This window comes from Triturus cristatus, chromosome 5_1 (assembly GCF_964204655.1).
Source record: "Triturus cristatus chromosome 5_1, aTriCri1.1, whole genome shotgun sequence".
In the NCBI taxonomy this organism is placed as follows: Eukaryota; Metazoa; Chordata; class Amphibia; order Caudata; family Salamandridae; genus Triturus; species Triturus cristatus.
The window spans coordinates 578704483-578718850 of record NC_140587.1 but is presented as its reverse complement, the minus strand read 5'-3'; the positions used below and the strand labels follow the sequence as shown (position 1 = coordinate 578718850).

At 43.5% G+C, this 14368-nt stretch overlaps 1 protein-coding gene across 3 annotated transcripts in view; it reads right to left on the bottom strand.

Moving 5' to 3' along the window:
- The window catches only part of PPP1R42 (protein phosphatase 1 regulatory subunit 42), a 525575-nt gene that overhangs the window by 326998 nt on the left and 184209 nt on the right, over positions 1-14368 (bottom strand). For all 3 annotated transcript variants that reach the window (XM_085605503.1, XM_085605502.1, XM_085605504.1), the window contains 2 exons: positions 12898-13110; positions 4969-5135 (listed from right to left, as the gene is read on the bottom strand). In XM_085605503.1, coding sequence (XP_085461629.1) covers positions 4969-5135; positions 12898-13029 — 299 coding nt within the window. In that variant the 5' untranslated portion in view covers positions 13030-13110. The remainder of the gene's footprint in view (positions 1-4968; positions 5136-12897; positions 13111-14368) is intronic.

Genomic DNA, 14368 nt, shown 5'->3' with positions numbered 1-14368 from the left:
TGCACTTGTGTAGTAAAGCAACCAGAGTGTAGTAAAGAGGCAGAGGAAGCCCAAAATCAAAAAATATAAATTCTACCAGAGGTAGGATGACATAGTTCGATGAGCCGACGGCCCTGGAAGGAGTAGAAACAGCTTCACCAAGAAAACAGGTCTTCAGCAGAACGCAAGCAAGCTCAAAATCTTGGAGAGTGCTGCCTTCTTTTTACCTTTTCCCGCTCATCGCCAAATTTATGTAGTGAAGAGGAAGACAGCAGTGGATCTGATAAGTAGATTTATTGCAGGAAAAGAAGACCGCTTAAACAGCCACCAACAGGACCAGACAGCAAGGCAACCGTCTTCTCCAGCACCGTGTACAAACTCCCCATGATTCCCCTCATGACAGCCCTACATTCTAACATTACATACTTACATTATAGTAGCATTACATACTAACATTCTATTATGACTTACATTGGAATACTACACAGAGCACATGACTTTACAGCAATGAGCTCATGGTTTCATCCACGAGTCTTGAGACCGGTAGGGGTGAGTAGTTCGCTTCCCACTCCCTGTATTGTATAAACGCAAACTAACACTACTTCCACAGGTATGCTACATCGCCCATAGCACATCACTTTACAGCAACGAGCTCACGGTTTAATCCCCGAGTCTTCAGACCAGTAGGGGTGAGTAGTTCGCTTCCAACTCCCTGTATAGTATAAACGCATACTAACACTACTTATACAGTTATACTAGAGTGGCCAGTATGCTACAGCGCCCAGAGCCCATCACTTTACAGCAATCAGTTTGGTTTGATCCCTGAGTCTTCACACCGGTAGGCGTGAGTACTTCGCTTCCCACTTCCGGTATAGTATAAACGCACAGTAGAGGTCAGTAGTTCGCTTCCCACTCCATGTAGGGTATAAACGCCTACTAACTCTACTTCCACAGGTATGTACAAAGACCAGAGCACATCACTTTACAGCAATGACCTCACGGTTTAGGCTCTCGGTTTCATACCAGAGTGTAGCAACATCTCATCTCAGCTGAGCAACACCGCACTTTCAGTCCGGTAGGAGTGACTACTTCGCTTCGCACTCCCCCACAGAGGTTACAGTGCTCCTATCCTCCTGTTTCCTACTCTTTTCGCCCTTTTTCCCCCTTACTCATTTCAACAGAATCACAAAATGGCTGCCAACACTTCCTAGTTGCAACAGCTCACAGCCAATAAGCATCAAGCTCGTAACGCCTCAGCCAAAAAGATGGCAGAATTCCCAAATATCGTTATCTGCAAATTTCAATATTTCTCCAAAACTACTGAATGGATTTACACCAAATAAACAAAAGCGTGCTTTCTAGACCAAGACCCTTCTCCCTGCCAAATTTGGGGTAATTCCGTTCACCCTTTCGACCTGTAGCCTAGTCTAAAGTTTCCTATGGAAATTAACATGGAGAAAACACGTTTAGAGACTCCCCTTTTTTCTCGGCCCCCCCTTGACGAATCACCCCCAAACTTTCAACATAGGAGCTGATATGAACAAAGAATTAGTTAGTAAGTTAGTAATTTCATGAAGATTCATCAAAGGACGCCAAAGTTATAAGCAAAACAAAAATGCTCTTCCTATGGAAACTTGGTCCTAACTAGAACTACCTACTGGTGACTGCCAGTAGGTAAAAAAAAAAAAAACACGTATGTTACTGGCATGCTGAAATGAAATAAAAGCTGAACTGCACTTATCGCTGTGTAACCGCTTCCTGAATTCGTGAGTGCGTGCGGAAGCCCTGTGGAGAAAAGATACAAAATATATATATATATATATATCTCCAAACTAAAGTCCCGTCCCTCTTATGCCAGCGAGAGGGAAACACCACAGGTAGGGACCACTAACGTATTCCAAAGAATCCAAAGCACAGGTTCAAAATTCCATAGTTTATTTGATATTCACCCAAGTTAAACAGACAAGTGTCCGCCTCAGGCACGTTTCGATCGCCACAGCGATCTTGATCACAAGGTGAGAGCTGCTGATACAGACTCATTATCCAAAGACTTGCCTGGTAAGATTGGGTCATGAAAGCAAAGATGGCTAGGCACAATAATGATTACTCACACATAGGGAAGGAAACAATATGTGATGCACTGAAAGCCATGGAAAAGGACCAGCTTAGGATCCGAATTGATTGGCGCAAATCAGTGGCATTCCCATTATCTAACAGGAACCTGGGAGCGGATTACCATATCCCCTGCATTGGTCACCTGGGGGATTTCGGTATCTTGGGGTCCACATCACACGGGTTGAAGGGCAATTCCAGAGGAGTAAGCTGGAACAGGTACTGGAGAATAGAGGCGGGACGTGGGGCACAGGAGGGCTCCCGCTATCCCTGCTGGAAAGGGTCACGCTGTTTAACATGACTGCACTCCCAAAATTCCAAATAACTGCTCCAGAAGACATTGTACAAAGTCGATAAGAATTTTTTAGGGCAGTGGATGTTGAGACCCGAATGTTGCCTTGGGATGGGGGCACTGCATGCATCACCTTGCAGCGGTGACCAGAAACCTGTATGAGGGCAGGATCGCCCTCCCTGACCTCCATCTGTCCGCACAGCACCCGGTGGTGAATGTGTTGGCTTTTGCCTCCCCCCAGGAGCCATTCATACAGGCAGACAGGTACACCATGTTTCCTGATAAGTATCTGTGGCGGTTATATGGCAGAAGCAGACTGGCTATCCTTCACATGCGAACTGACTTGGTGGTCAAAATATGGCATAGGGCTATGAAAAAAATAGGATGGAAAGGAAAATTACCACTGGATACACCTCTGTGGGTGTCTTACTCATTGGTAGAAGTGAGAGGACTGGCATACCTGCAGCAGAGGGATAAGACTGGGATATTAAAGTTAGGGGAAATATGAGGCCAGATGGACTGTTACCCTTCACGGAACTCCTAGAACAATATGAATTGGTACCCTCCCTACCCTTTTGGTATATGCAGCTTCACTGCTCGATTAGGGGGTTTGGATTTACATGGAGCATCTAAGGGAGGTGACAAAAGACACCCCGCTTGAGTTTTGGTAAATGGCGGTCCCCCTGCACAATTATCAAAAGAAGAGAAGGACAAGGAGCGGGATCAAGGTCCAGTACCTATTCTCCTTAGAAAGGTTTAACTTGTTTATCAACAAAACTGGGGTACTTGTTCCTGTCTGGAAAAGATTAAAGAAAACAAATGGAAATAGAAAAATGTGAGGCAGGCTCTTCCTTATTAGGAAGTGATGCCCTCATACACCCACTTGGGTCTCATGCTTAATCATCCGGCTTTTTGTTACTCGAGGGGCCAGCGCTGCAATGCCCCACGGGCCCCGCGAGAGTGTGTGGAGCTGATAAGGGAGTGTGCCTGTGATTTAAAAGAGTATGTCTGTGATTTAAAACTACCAAAAGAGTGTCCGGTGACGGGTTCTTGAGGGGTCCCTTTGGTAGGATTAAAAAAAAGTAAAATAATGGGAGTCAATGTAGAGTTACGAAGCTTGACTGTCTGGTGAGTGAAGTATAAATACCTAGTGGTTTATACTCGGTCAGGTCGACTTGTTTCAAGCCCTGGTGATCCAGGAGGATCCGTGGCATTTCTTCCGGACCAGAAATAAAGTGTAGACCTTACACTGAATCAGAAAGGGTGTGGAAGTGTTATATGCTCACCCTATCATGTATCACAATCCAACCTGTTTTTCTCCTTCTTTTCTCTAGGTTGGATTGTGATACATGATAGGGTGAGATTATCCCAGGGACTCCTATGACCTTATGCTGAACCACTAGAGCAGGTTATATATTATAACACATAACATAGGGTAAAACAGTCAGTATTCTTGGAACTTCCAAATCTCAATATCCACTGAGAACTAAAGATAAACTAAACTAAGCTAAACTATTGAAATACCTCATGTTCCCACTGCAAGATTTTATATTGGCTTGAACAAAGAGAAAATTAATGTTTATTTGTTATAGAGGACTTTTCATAACTCACTCGGGACTTTCTTTTCCTCCTCACCTTGGAATAAAAAACAATTTTACAAATGCCAATTATTTGTTTTTAGATATCAAAGCTTATACTTCGGTTCATAGGTGCTGAAAGTAGCAGTCCTATTGCACCCCCTACCCTCCCCCCCCCACCCCACCCCCCAATGCCCATTCTGGAGCTCAGAAGGTGAATGAGAAATAAAGATGCCTTTAAATATTGTTTATCTTGTCATATTTGCTATGCTTTCAAAGCCAGAGGCCAAACGTCGGGCCATGTCTTCTGACAAAATGCTGCTTATTTGAGAAACGGGTGCTTCCTTTTATTCTGCAAACAGCAAAGTGAGAAGATTTTGTAAAAGTGACCTCGGTGCTGAGGAAAGGCTGTAGGATGTCAGTTGTTTTGCTTACTCACAAGAACATGTAAATCCCAGGAAATGAACTATGCGCGTTTGATAACATATCAGCAATTAGGAAAGCACAAAAGAAGGACATTTATTTGTAATTCTAAAGTGAGAGGGAAAAAAAGATTTTAAAAGGATCCAGGTCCTTTACCTGGCGATGCCCAAATGATAACCAGTCGCTAAACACTGATTTCCACACATTATCATTTGTGCACTCTATAGTTTTACCAGCAAAATGCATGTTTATATCAACTTAGAGGCCATTTCAACAGAAAATGTGCTGTCTGTAACTGATGCAGCGCTACCACACCAGTGCTCCAAAATGCATCACAGGCTACATACCACACCCACACCACTCTCCTGCTGAACAGCATGCACATATGCCACACTTGTTCTTTGCGTGACACGTGGATTTATCTCAACCCCTGTGAGTTCAGTCATATAACATTAATCGCAGCACTCCCCACTCTAAATATTGTTCCAGCAGCCCTGCATCAGTTACAGTCTCTGTTCTCCGTTTTTTGAATTTCTTTTTTATTTTCTATTTAAAATTTAAAAGAAAATCATGATATCCACTTACAGTTTCTCAAGCCTTTTCAGCGATATGAGGTTTTCGATACATGAAATGGCATTGTTCTGGAGGTACAGGTGTGTTAAATTGGAAGCAAACCCCAAGTTTCGGATCTGTTGTATGCGGTTGTCATATAAATACAGGACAGTCAGGTTTCTACACAAGGACAGATCTTCCTGAAAGAAAAATAAACAATACCATGTGTAATTATGGGTCTGACAATGACAAACAAGCATGCAGAGATTGAACATTTTTAATATGCCTGGCTTACAGAAAGCATATGGTTTATGCCTGACAAGCTTATGCATGTTTGCAGTACTATGGGCCAATGAACGAACGTTTTGTGCACCTGTATCAGTTGCAAACTGGCTGCGAATGCAAAGCTAGGTAGTCGTGATTTACAAAAGCATGAAAACAATGCGATCTTTAAAACTGCACAATGAATCGAATTCATAGATTCAGAATTAAAATTCCCCAAACGAGATTCCCAAACAGCAAGTCACAAATGGTATGTACAAACTATAGGTAAAATTCAAATAATCACAACATGGGCGATCTGCACATGCAAATTATCAGCATGTGAAAGCAGAGGGGAACCAGTCTTACGCCTATGCTGTCCTCTACCCAAGGCCTTGCCTATGAACTCTCCTCATCGACAACTTAGGTTGGGCGTTGGATGGCCGCCCGTAGCAGTTCCACTCTGATACATGCTCAGTGCCCAGTGGGGTGTAGAACTCAGCAGTGTTGCCACCCCTCCGAGGCTTACACCGTAATGCTTGACCTCTTGTTTTACTTGGGTTTGCTTTGGATTCGCCAGAAGTTGCTTGTTGTTCTACCACATGGCAATTCCACGGCACTGCGTGCCACACCCCCACGCCATATCACCTTTCAGTACACGACTACTCAGCCAGAGGCTGTCAGGGACTAGATCTCCAGTGTCTAACATGGAACATTCGAGGCCTCAACATCCCAGAAAGGGAAAGCAGATTCTCTCCTACTCAAATAGGCATGGTATCAAACTGACGTTTATAAAAGAGAATCATCTTTCCCCTGGAGACGACTGACCCTACGCGGCTGCATGGGGCTCCAATCGTGTCTTTGCCCAGTACAGTCCTTTCCCGAAGGGAGGGGTGGTGTATTTTAATTATGCTAGGACTGCATAGCTGATGCGGGCGGCAGATATGTGCTTCTTTGTGGCACTCTGGCCAATAGAGCTGTATTGCTTGTCAATATTTATGTATCCAACATTGATTCTCCCGAATTTTATCACAACCTCTCTTCGCTCTGATGGGACATTGCACACTGATTTTATTCTGATGGGGGGCAACTTTAACATTACATGATAACCTAACCATAACTCCACCAGCTCTGCTGCATGCACCAAACCCAGTTCTTTACATGCACTCAATGATCTCCTCAACGTCATCCAGCTTGCAGATGCTTGGCGTACTTGCCACCCCCGCACCATGTCTGGACCGGCATCGATTACTGGTTTGTGTCTAACAGATGTCACCCATATGTCCCATACTCTTACAGATCATGCCCCAGTTAAGGCCACACTGCATATTCTATACCAAGGCCTCTCCGCCCGACTGGTGATTCCCAGCAAATGCACTACATGATGCAGTATTCAAGTCAGAACTCAGAGAAGCTATCAACGAATACTTTGAAATAAACACGAGATTGGTAGATAAGCACCTCTCGCTCTGGGAGGCTTTCAAAGCTTATATATGTGGTGTTTGCATCACCTAGCATGCAGGGGTGCTTCGGGGTATTCGGGGGGACTTGTCTAGAGTGGTGGGGGAAATGCGGGATACGGACTTGGCCAACATGGATGGTACACAACAATCCCAACTACACAGCCACTCCATGTTTTGCTGGAGTGCCAGGTGGAACATGAGATTGCCTACATGGGTAAATATGCCAGGGCTCGTCAGTATGGAGAATGGGAGAGACTGGGCTCTACCTGTTGGCGTGGCTCTTAAGAACGAATTACCATAATACTTGCGTGACAAGTCTTCTCGCAGATGATGGTACGACTGCTATTGAGTAGTAAATTAGTTTATTAGTCAATAAAAACCATAAACATCGATTGAAAGCATATAAGACACATCATATAAATAGGTAACATCTAAAATGAGGTTATCAGTCATATACAAACATGCCTGGACGCGCAAGATGGTACATAGGAAGCAACTATATAGTTCTTTGTTTTTGTTGTTGGCAAGAGGGCTGGACAGCTTTTAGTCCTATCTTGCGTCCCATGGCAACCTGCACTAAAGGGAAAGCAGCTCAGGCCTATACAGTGTGGGAGATTATGCAAAGAGAAAAAATTGGCCGATTTTAAGTTACCCATGCCTGCAAGATACGGCATAAAGAGCAATTGTGTAAACATCTTTTTTCGTTTGAACAATGGCCGTTAATACAAAATTTGCTGGGCCTACAGTAGGCTAGATTAGCATAAAGTGCAAAGTGCCAACATTGATGTTTAAAACTGGCAAATTTGCGCAAAAGGTGCTTATATTTGGCCAAAGGAACAGATAGGGTGATATCAATCCGATTCTCAACCTGACGGGATTGGAAGCAACAAGAGTTCTTGGTCCCTAGCAGTCCACCATAGCATAAATACAAAAGTGCCATGTGCAAATTTGCGCAAAGGGTGCTAACAGCCAAAGTAACAGATAGGGAATGTCACACTGATACAGAGGATGTAGCCTTAGGGCTAGAGCTGTCAACCTCGAAGCTGGCGAACCGGGTTCGAGTCTCGGCAATGACGCTCAACATCCTGTGGTTCTGGGCAAATCACTTAATCTCCCTGTGCCTAACAAAAATGAATGTGTCCTCATGTAACGAAAATGAAACTGCTGCTCATGTAAAGCGCTCTGATACCCAATGTCTCGGTGTAGTTCGCGCCATATAAAACTCTAAAGAAATAAAATAATAAATAAACCTGACGGGATAGGAAGCAACAGGAGTCCATAGTCCCTAGGAGCCCACCATAACATAAATACATACAGTGGTTCTTGTCAGGGGCCTTCTTAAGCATAAATACATATGTGCAATGTGCAAATTTGCACAAGAGGTGCTAATAGCCAAAGGAACAGATAGGGTAGTGTCAAACTGGTACTCAACCTTACGAGATAGGAAGCAACAAGAGTCCATAGTCCCTAGCAGCCTGTCTAAACATAAATATATTCAGTGGTTCTTGTCGGGGGCCTTCTGTGCCATTCATCTTACCCCACCTGTAGCTGTGCATTTGCCTTGACAAGGGATTTAAAAATGTCCAGGAACTGTACCAGTCTAATGTTCATCGTTGTGGTCCTTGGATCCAGTGACCCCACAGATCCCATAGTAATTAAATTATTTTTTTTAGCAAACCTCTTCGCTGTGTGGCCAGGGCAGGACAGATACATATAACATGCTGCAAAGTTTTGTTTGCCTGATGACATAAACAACATTTATTTTCTCATCCTTGGCCATCTTCCCTCCAATTTGGAAGAAAATATAATGTTTGAATATCACCAAGTCTTAGTGCCAATACGCTCTGTTTTATCTTCCGGTGGTAGGTAGCTTTCAGGAGGGGTGACTCTTTTTGAACAAGATAAGATTTCAGCACCAACCACCTTTGCGACCGCTTGGACACCTTTTCTTTATCATTCGTCCAACTTTGCAGTTTAATGGATTTATTTACTGCTCTTTTCAAAGCTTGACCAGTTATACTGGTGTTCCAAAGATCGCTCAGTTTGAGCATCTCAATGCTTTTTGCAAGATATTTTTTGTATTCTCCATTCCACCTTCGAACATTAATTTTGGACCAGACTTAACTATCCAGTGCGCCCTCGGCGGTTGATATACGCCGCGGGCCTGGCGAGTGTCTGCCTCGTCAATGAAAACTCAAGCCTAACTTGAGCGGTTGATCCCAATCTGGGTAGCCAGAAATTGTGTTTATAGGATCTTTTTATGATTTTATCAATGAGACTGGCCTCAGCGCCTATCATTATTTATGATCCATATGAAAGAGTTGGTAACAGTTTAGCCTTCATTACTGCTACCAATGGCTTCAGGTTATGTCCCTGAATGGATCTTGCCACTGTTGAAAAGCATGATTGAGTGCCTGCGCCTTTCCCTTCATCGCCTCTCTTTGTAGTAAAAACGTAGCTCTGGCATCTATTTTGACTCCTAAGTACACGTAGGTCGGTGCTTCATCAATTGTGTTTCCGCTAAGATGCCATTTGCGTTTATTTAAGATACGGCGATTCAATGAGATCACTTTTGATATTTTGTGGTTTATTTCCAGCTCATTATCATCTGCATATGACCTGAGGCAGTCCAGTAAGCTCTGTTGGCCTATTCTAGGAGTGCATGCTTTTACAACGCATGCCTTTACAACATGGGCAATACAACAAATACGTCATTACTACATGTTCCATCACACCGCAAGTCGTTACAACGACTTGCCTTAGGGAAGCGCTGGACTTTGGAATAGTATATTTTACTATTCCAATTCCAGTCTGTGCAACAGTAGGGAAGGTGCTGGATTTAAAATCCAACAATGCGTTCCCTAAAGCAAGTCGTTGTAACGACTTGCATGTTAATGGAACGCGTGGTAAAGACGTGTTCGTTGTAGTGCCTGCGTTGTTATGGCACTGCGTAATTTTGCCTGTGTTGTAAAGGGTGTTTCCCCTATTCTAGTGTAGTTAAGAAGTAGCAGATCATCAACAGCGCCAAGACGCTTCGGCATTCGTTCGCGCTTAATAAATGGCTATCCTATCCAATCCTATCAACATACAGGAAATTGGACAATTGTTGGCCACCTAGGCTCGGACGTGGGATGTCTGCCCATCCAGTGTTACGGAGAGGTCTGCAATATATAGATTAATTAAGAGAGGTGCTAAAATACAGCCTTGTTTTAAACCGGTTGATGTTTTCACTCCCTTGACAGGTGAGTACCATCTCCGATCTTTATCTGAACCCATGTGTCTGAATATAGCAGCCTAATTACTTGCAGGATGTTGGGGGAAATTTCCCATTGTTGAAGTTTGGCCTATAACCTCTTGCAGAGGACACAGTCAAACGCTGCCTTAAAGTGTTCAAAATACTTGGCCTTTGCTCTGCTGAGTATCAAACCCACTGCCATGAGGTTGGTTAAGGTGTCTTGACTACTTGGTAATCTGGTTTGGTTGTGTGGGAGTTTGCCGGTATCTAGTGCCCATGAATTTAAGATCCACGTCCAGAAGCACAATTAAGCGATAGTTGCTTGGTGAAGATGCCACACCTCCTTTAAAGATGGGATGGATTACTGAGCCTTTTCAGCTTTCGGGGATAACTCCTTTTGCTAGAATGGGGTTAAACATTGCTGCCAGGAAGGTTGCCCATCCCGAAGTAGAGCGTTTAATGAGCACTTGTGGTAACCCATTTGGGCCAGGGGCGCAATCGGCCTGCGATTTTTAATTAATCTTTATTACCTCCATTGGTGAGTATGCTGGATATACCATTGGCCCAGTGGCTCGTTGTCTTTTTGGGACTGATCTAAACCGGTTGCATCATGGGAGCTTCCTTAAAAATTAGATTTCAGATACTCGACTCTGTCACATTTGCTTATATTTGCATTACGGGCTGCTCTTCGACCTTTTTCAATATTGTTGATAAGTTTCCAGAATTTTTTCGACTTGGTTGATTTTGAGGCATGTAACAGTTGGGCCCACAGTGTTTTCTGTTTGGATTTTTTAAAAGCCCATGACTCCCTTTTCAGTTGGCTTCTCTCCTTAAGCAGACTTTTTAGTATCAATTTCTCCGCTTAGTAAGTGGATTTGACTTGGGAACACTGCTTCAAACTTGCCATTCACCAGAGAGAGATGGGGGTATAGCTGGCCAGGACCGGTCTCAATTTCCAGATCTACCAGAGCAGCGAATCTGTTTGAACAGTCAACGTTCACCATGGGGCTTAACACACTTTGCATTTGACTCAAAGAGAAAGCCTGGGTCGGTGGCAAAACATTAGTATCCGCTGGCAGCTCTGAATGAAAAGTCACGAAGTCACTGGTTTTTCCCTTACCCACCCTCCCCCCCCCCCCCTGTTTACAGACAGTTGAGGTTTTCCAAGGTATAAGCTCATACACTTTTGGGGTCGCCTCTTTTCCCTGTGTTAATACTCAGGTCCTTAGTCCTTTGACCTCTTCTATCAGGTCATCTATTTCACCCAAAGTGCAATTTTCAGCAGAGTGCCTAGGTGCTTTACTTACACCTTCTGACCCTGCTGGTTTATCTTATGCCTTCTGCTTACCCATGTCACACCCCTCCTGGCTACCGCACTGAGAAGAACAACTTTGAAGAGGGAGACTCCCGCAAGAGTGTTTAACAACAAAGCAATTTCTAGTTTCTACCCAAAACAAAAAATATGCATGAGGTTTAGATCACAAACATTTACTACAACTAAAGCAGGGGAGCCCAATTGATAAGCTCCCAGAACTAACCACTGTGCCCCACATAATGCCAGTTTTGTTCACACAGTCAAAGCTTCGGGAACAGGTATCCACACGATAAGAGGGTCCAGCCAGCGATGAGCAGGGAGGTGGTGCTGGCACCAGCGTATAGACAGAGGACCAGTTACCAGATTTTGCAAAATGCAATGGCAGCAGGTTAAGATGAGAAATAAAACAATATTAAAACTGACCAGGAGCCAAGGGGGGTGGCCCTGCCCTGTCTCTTCCTGACACCGCGGGAGACTGGAATGCGCTTTATAGCGGGGACACATATGTGCTGCTGCAACATTCCAGGAACCACCTCCAGGGGCACTGTGAATTCTGGGGGAATGGAGTCCTGAGCAAGGCCACTCCATGTTGGTGAACTTAGGTCACTTGTTTTACGCCCGTGCTCCTCAATCCCCACTGTAGGAGACAACCTGCACAGGCTAATGCAATGTTGGCTGCCCCCAAAAAATGTCTCCTCTACCACAATTGCAGAACAAAGGCAGCCTTCTGCCTTCCACTTGGAAACAACCCAATCGGGTCTCTTTGTGAACACTCCCCGCAAACAGGCAATTGATAAAAATAAAGATCGGCAAAATAGATGGTATGGCACTGCGATGCTTGTGGATCTTACCCAAGTGCCGCGATTGCCATTACAACAATGCAGTTCAATGCAGTTCCATTCAGGTGTGGTGGCTTGGTTTGGGATCAGAAAGACCTGCGGCGGCAATTGGTTCGGAGGCAGTAGCGGGGATGAGAGAGTGAGAGCCTATTGTCTTAGTGACTCCTGATGTCTTCTGGGCCCGACTGCTGTGGCAAATAGTTGGCAAATTGCTAGTTGCTGTGCAGGAGAAACGCTGGTGCAGGAATCCTCTGGGATCGGCCCCCGCTGAAGTGCCTGCGATGGAACGACCCAAACCGAAGAGGAAGACAAAGAGAATCGATACTGCTCAGTTGTTTCTGGTGAAGGTAAAGGCCCTGCCAGTGAGTTTAAAACAACAACTACAGGTGTAAGTGACGCAGGAAATGGAGTAGTAGTGGAGGCACTTTTTCTACTGATCTGCCGTGAAACATTTTTGTTCTTTAAGCATTTATTGTTTTAGCATGTAAATATCTTACTGTAATGTTTTTAAAATGTATTTTGGTGCAATGTTTTTAATTAACTATACACTTTATAAAAATCTGAAAATCTAAATCCCTATGTGACCATGCCAACTACCTGATGCCAATAAGAAAGATTTTGGAAAAGAAAAAGTCACATATTAATGCTTACATCAAATTTTCACAAACAAAACACCATGTTATTATATTGTCATAAAAGTTATGTAAGGATTCAATCACGAATTGTAGCAATGTCTGAGATTTAACCAATAGTAACTCATACATTTAAGACCCACAACTACAAACTAAAAACATTAACTAGTCAGAGTTTGAGATTAAACGAGCAATCTGCTCTGCAAAATCTACTTACGATTTCATCGATGTTTTTATTCGAGAAGTTCAGATGTGTGATCTTTTTTAGGCATTGCCCCAGAGATTCATCTTTTCTGTTTTTGAAATGATTGCTGCTTCTTGCAATGAGCTCAACTGTGAGCCGAACCATCCTGAGCCGTAACTTCCGGAAGCAAAGCTGCGAGCTTCAGGATGTCCCAACAAACATCCTAATGGGCGACTCAACGACTGCCTGCAAAATGAAAACAAATTGGCTCAGTTGCTGCACTTTATATACAATCGAGCTATTTTTCAGAATTTCTGGGAATGCAATCCACAACATGCATCAACTCAGAGATATGAAATGGAAAATCAAAATCATTCAAGAAACGCCTTCGCATCCAGTGGAAACATCGAGGCACATGGGAGTTACTGGAAGACTGCTCTCACTATGGAAAATAGCTTCTAGCCTTTTGGTTTAGGTATTCAGAGCCTGTGTTGAAGACAATACGAAACATGTTGCACTGCTTTCATTCACAGCATTCACATTTTCTGAATATAGAAACAATAAATAGCTGGTAAGTAATCTATCTTGTGGAGGGTATTCCGCTAACTGCTCCCCATCTGGGATATGTCTCCTTAAGGCATGTTTTAGTTGTAGATATTGCAGAAATTCCATATCAGTCATTTAGTACTCCTCTTTTGTGCCAGGCTATTTTAACCCAATTAGTTGCTATTCCCTGCAACCAGCATCTATCAAAATGTCCCATCTTCAGGTAACCACCATCGATTAACCTCCAAGTTACAGTATCATTGAATATAGCATAAATATTTGTATCACATCGTTCCAGAATTTTTCAGTTTAGAACAGAAGATAGTGTAATATGCCTGTAACCACACATCCTTTCTAACAAAGATTAGATCTCTCCTTGTCGAGCTTATGTAGTCTGACTGCTGCAGAATGCCACCTAAATACACTTTGATGTTCTGCAGCTCTCATGTATGAAATTGTGTGAAGCCTCAGTCCCATTGTTTACATTTCTTACACAAAGGGGTTCTATTGCTTTCAAATTATCAGGTCTGGGAGCCAATGTTGCTTTTTTGAAATAATGGAACATCTCTTAAGTTATAGTCTGCCTCTTCCAACTTTATCCCAACCCTTAAAGTGGCGAGCTACATTTTCAATTGGGCGGTCTATAATGCATCCCTGTCATTCAGGGTCAGGTATTTGTCACCTGAAACTTTTTAAATGTATTTGTGTAATCTTAATCGCTGCCGTTTTGTGTGTATGTCAGTTTAACATTGACTGAGTCTATGCATTTTTCCTGCCTAACTAAAGTTACTGATTCTCACCCACTTACAGTGGGGGCCATGATACTTCACAGTTTTGACGAATAATAGTGGTAGAGCAGGCTTCCCTCGGAAGCATAGTCGTTTCAGGAAGGGGGACTGTTGATTTTTTTTTGACCAGTAGGTTCAATAGCTTGCCAATGACTAGGCTCCAAAATTTT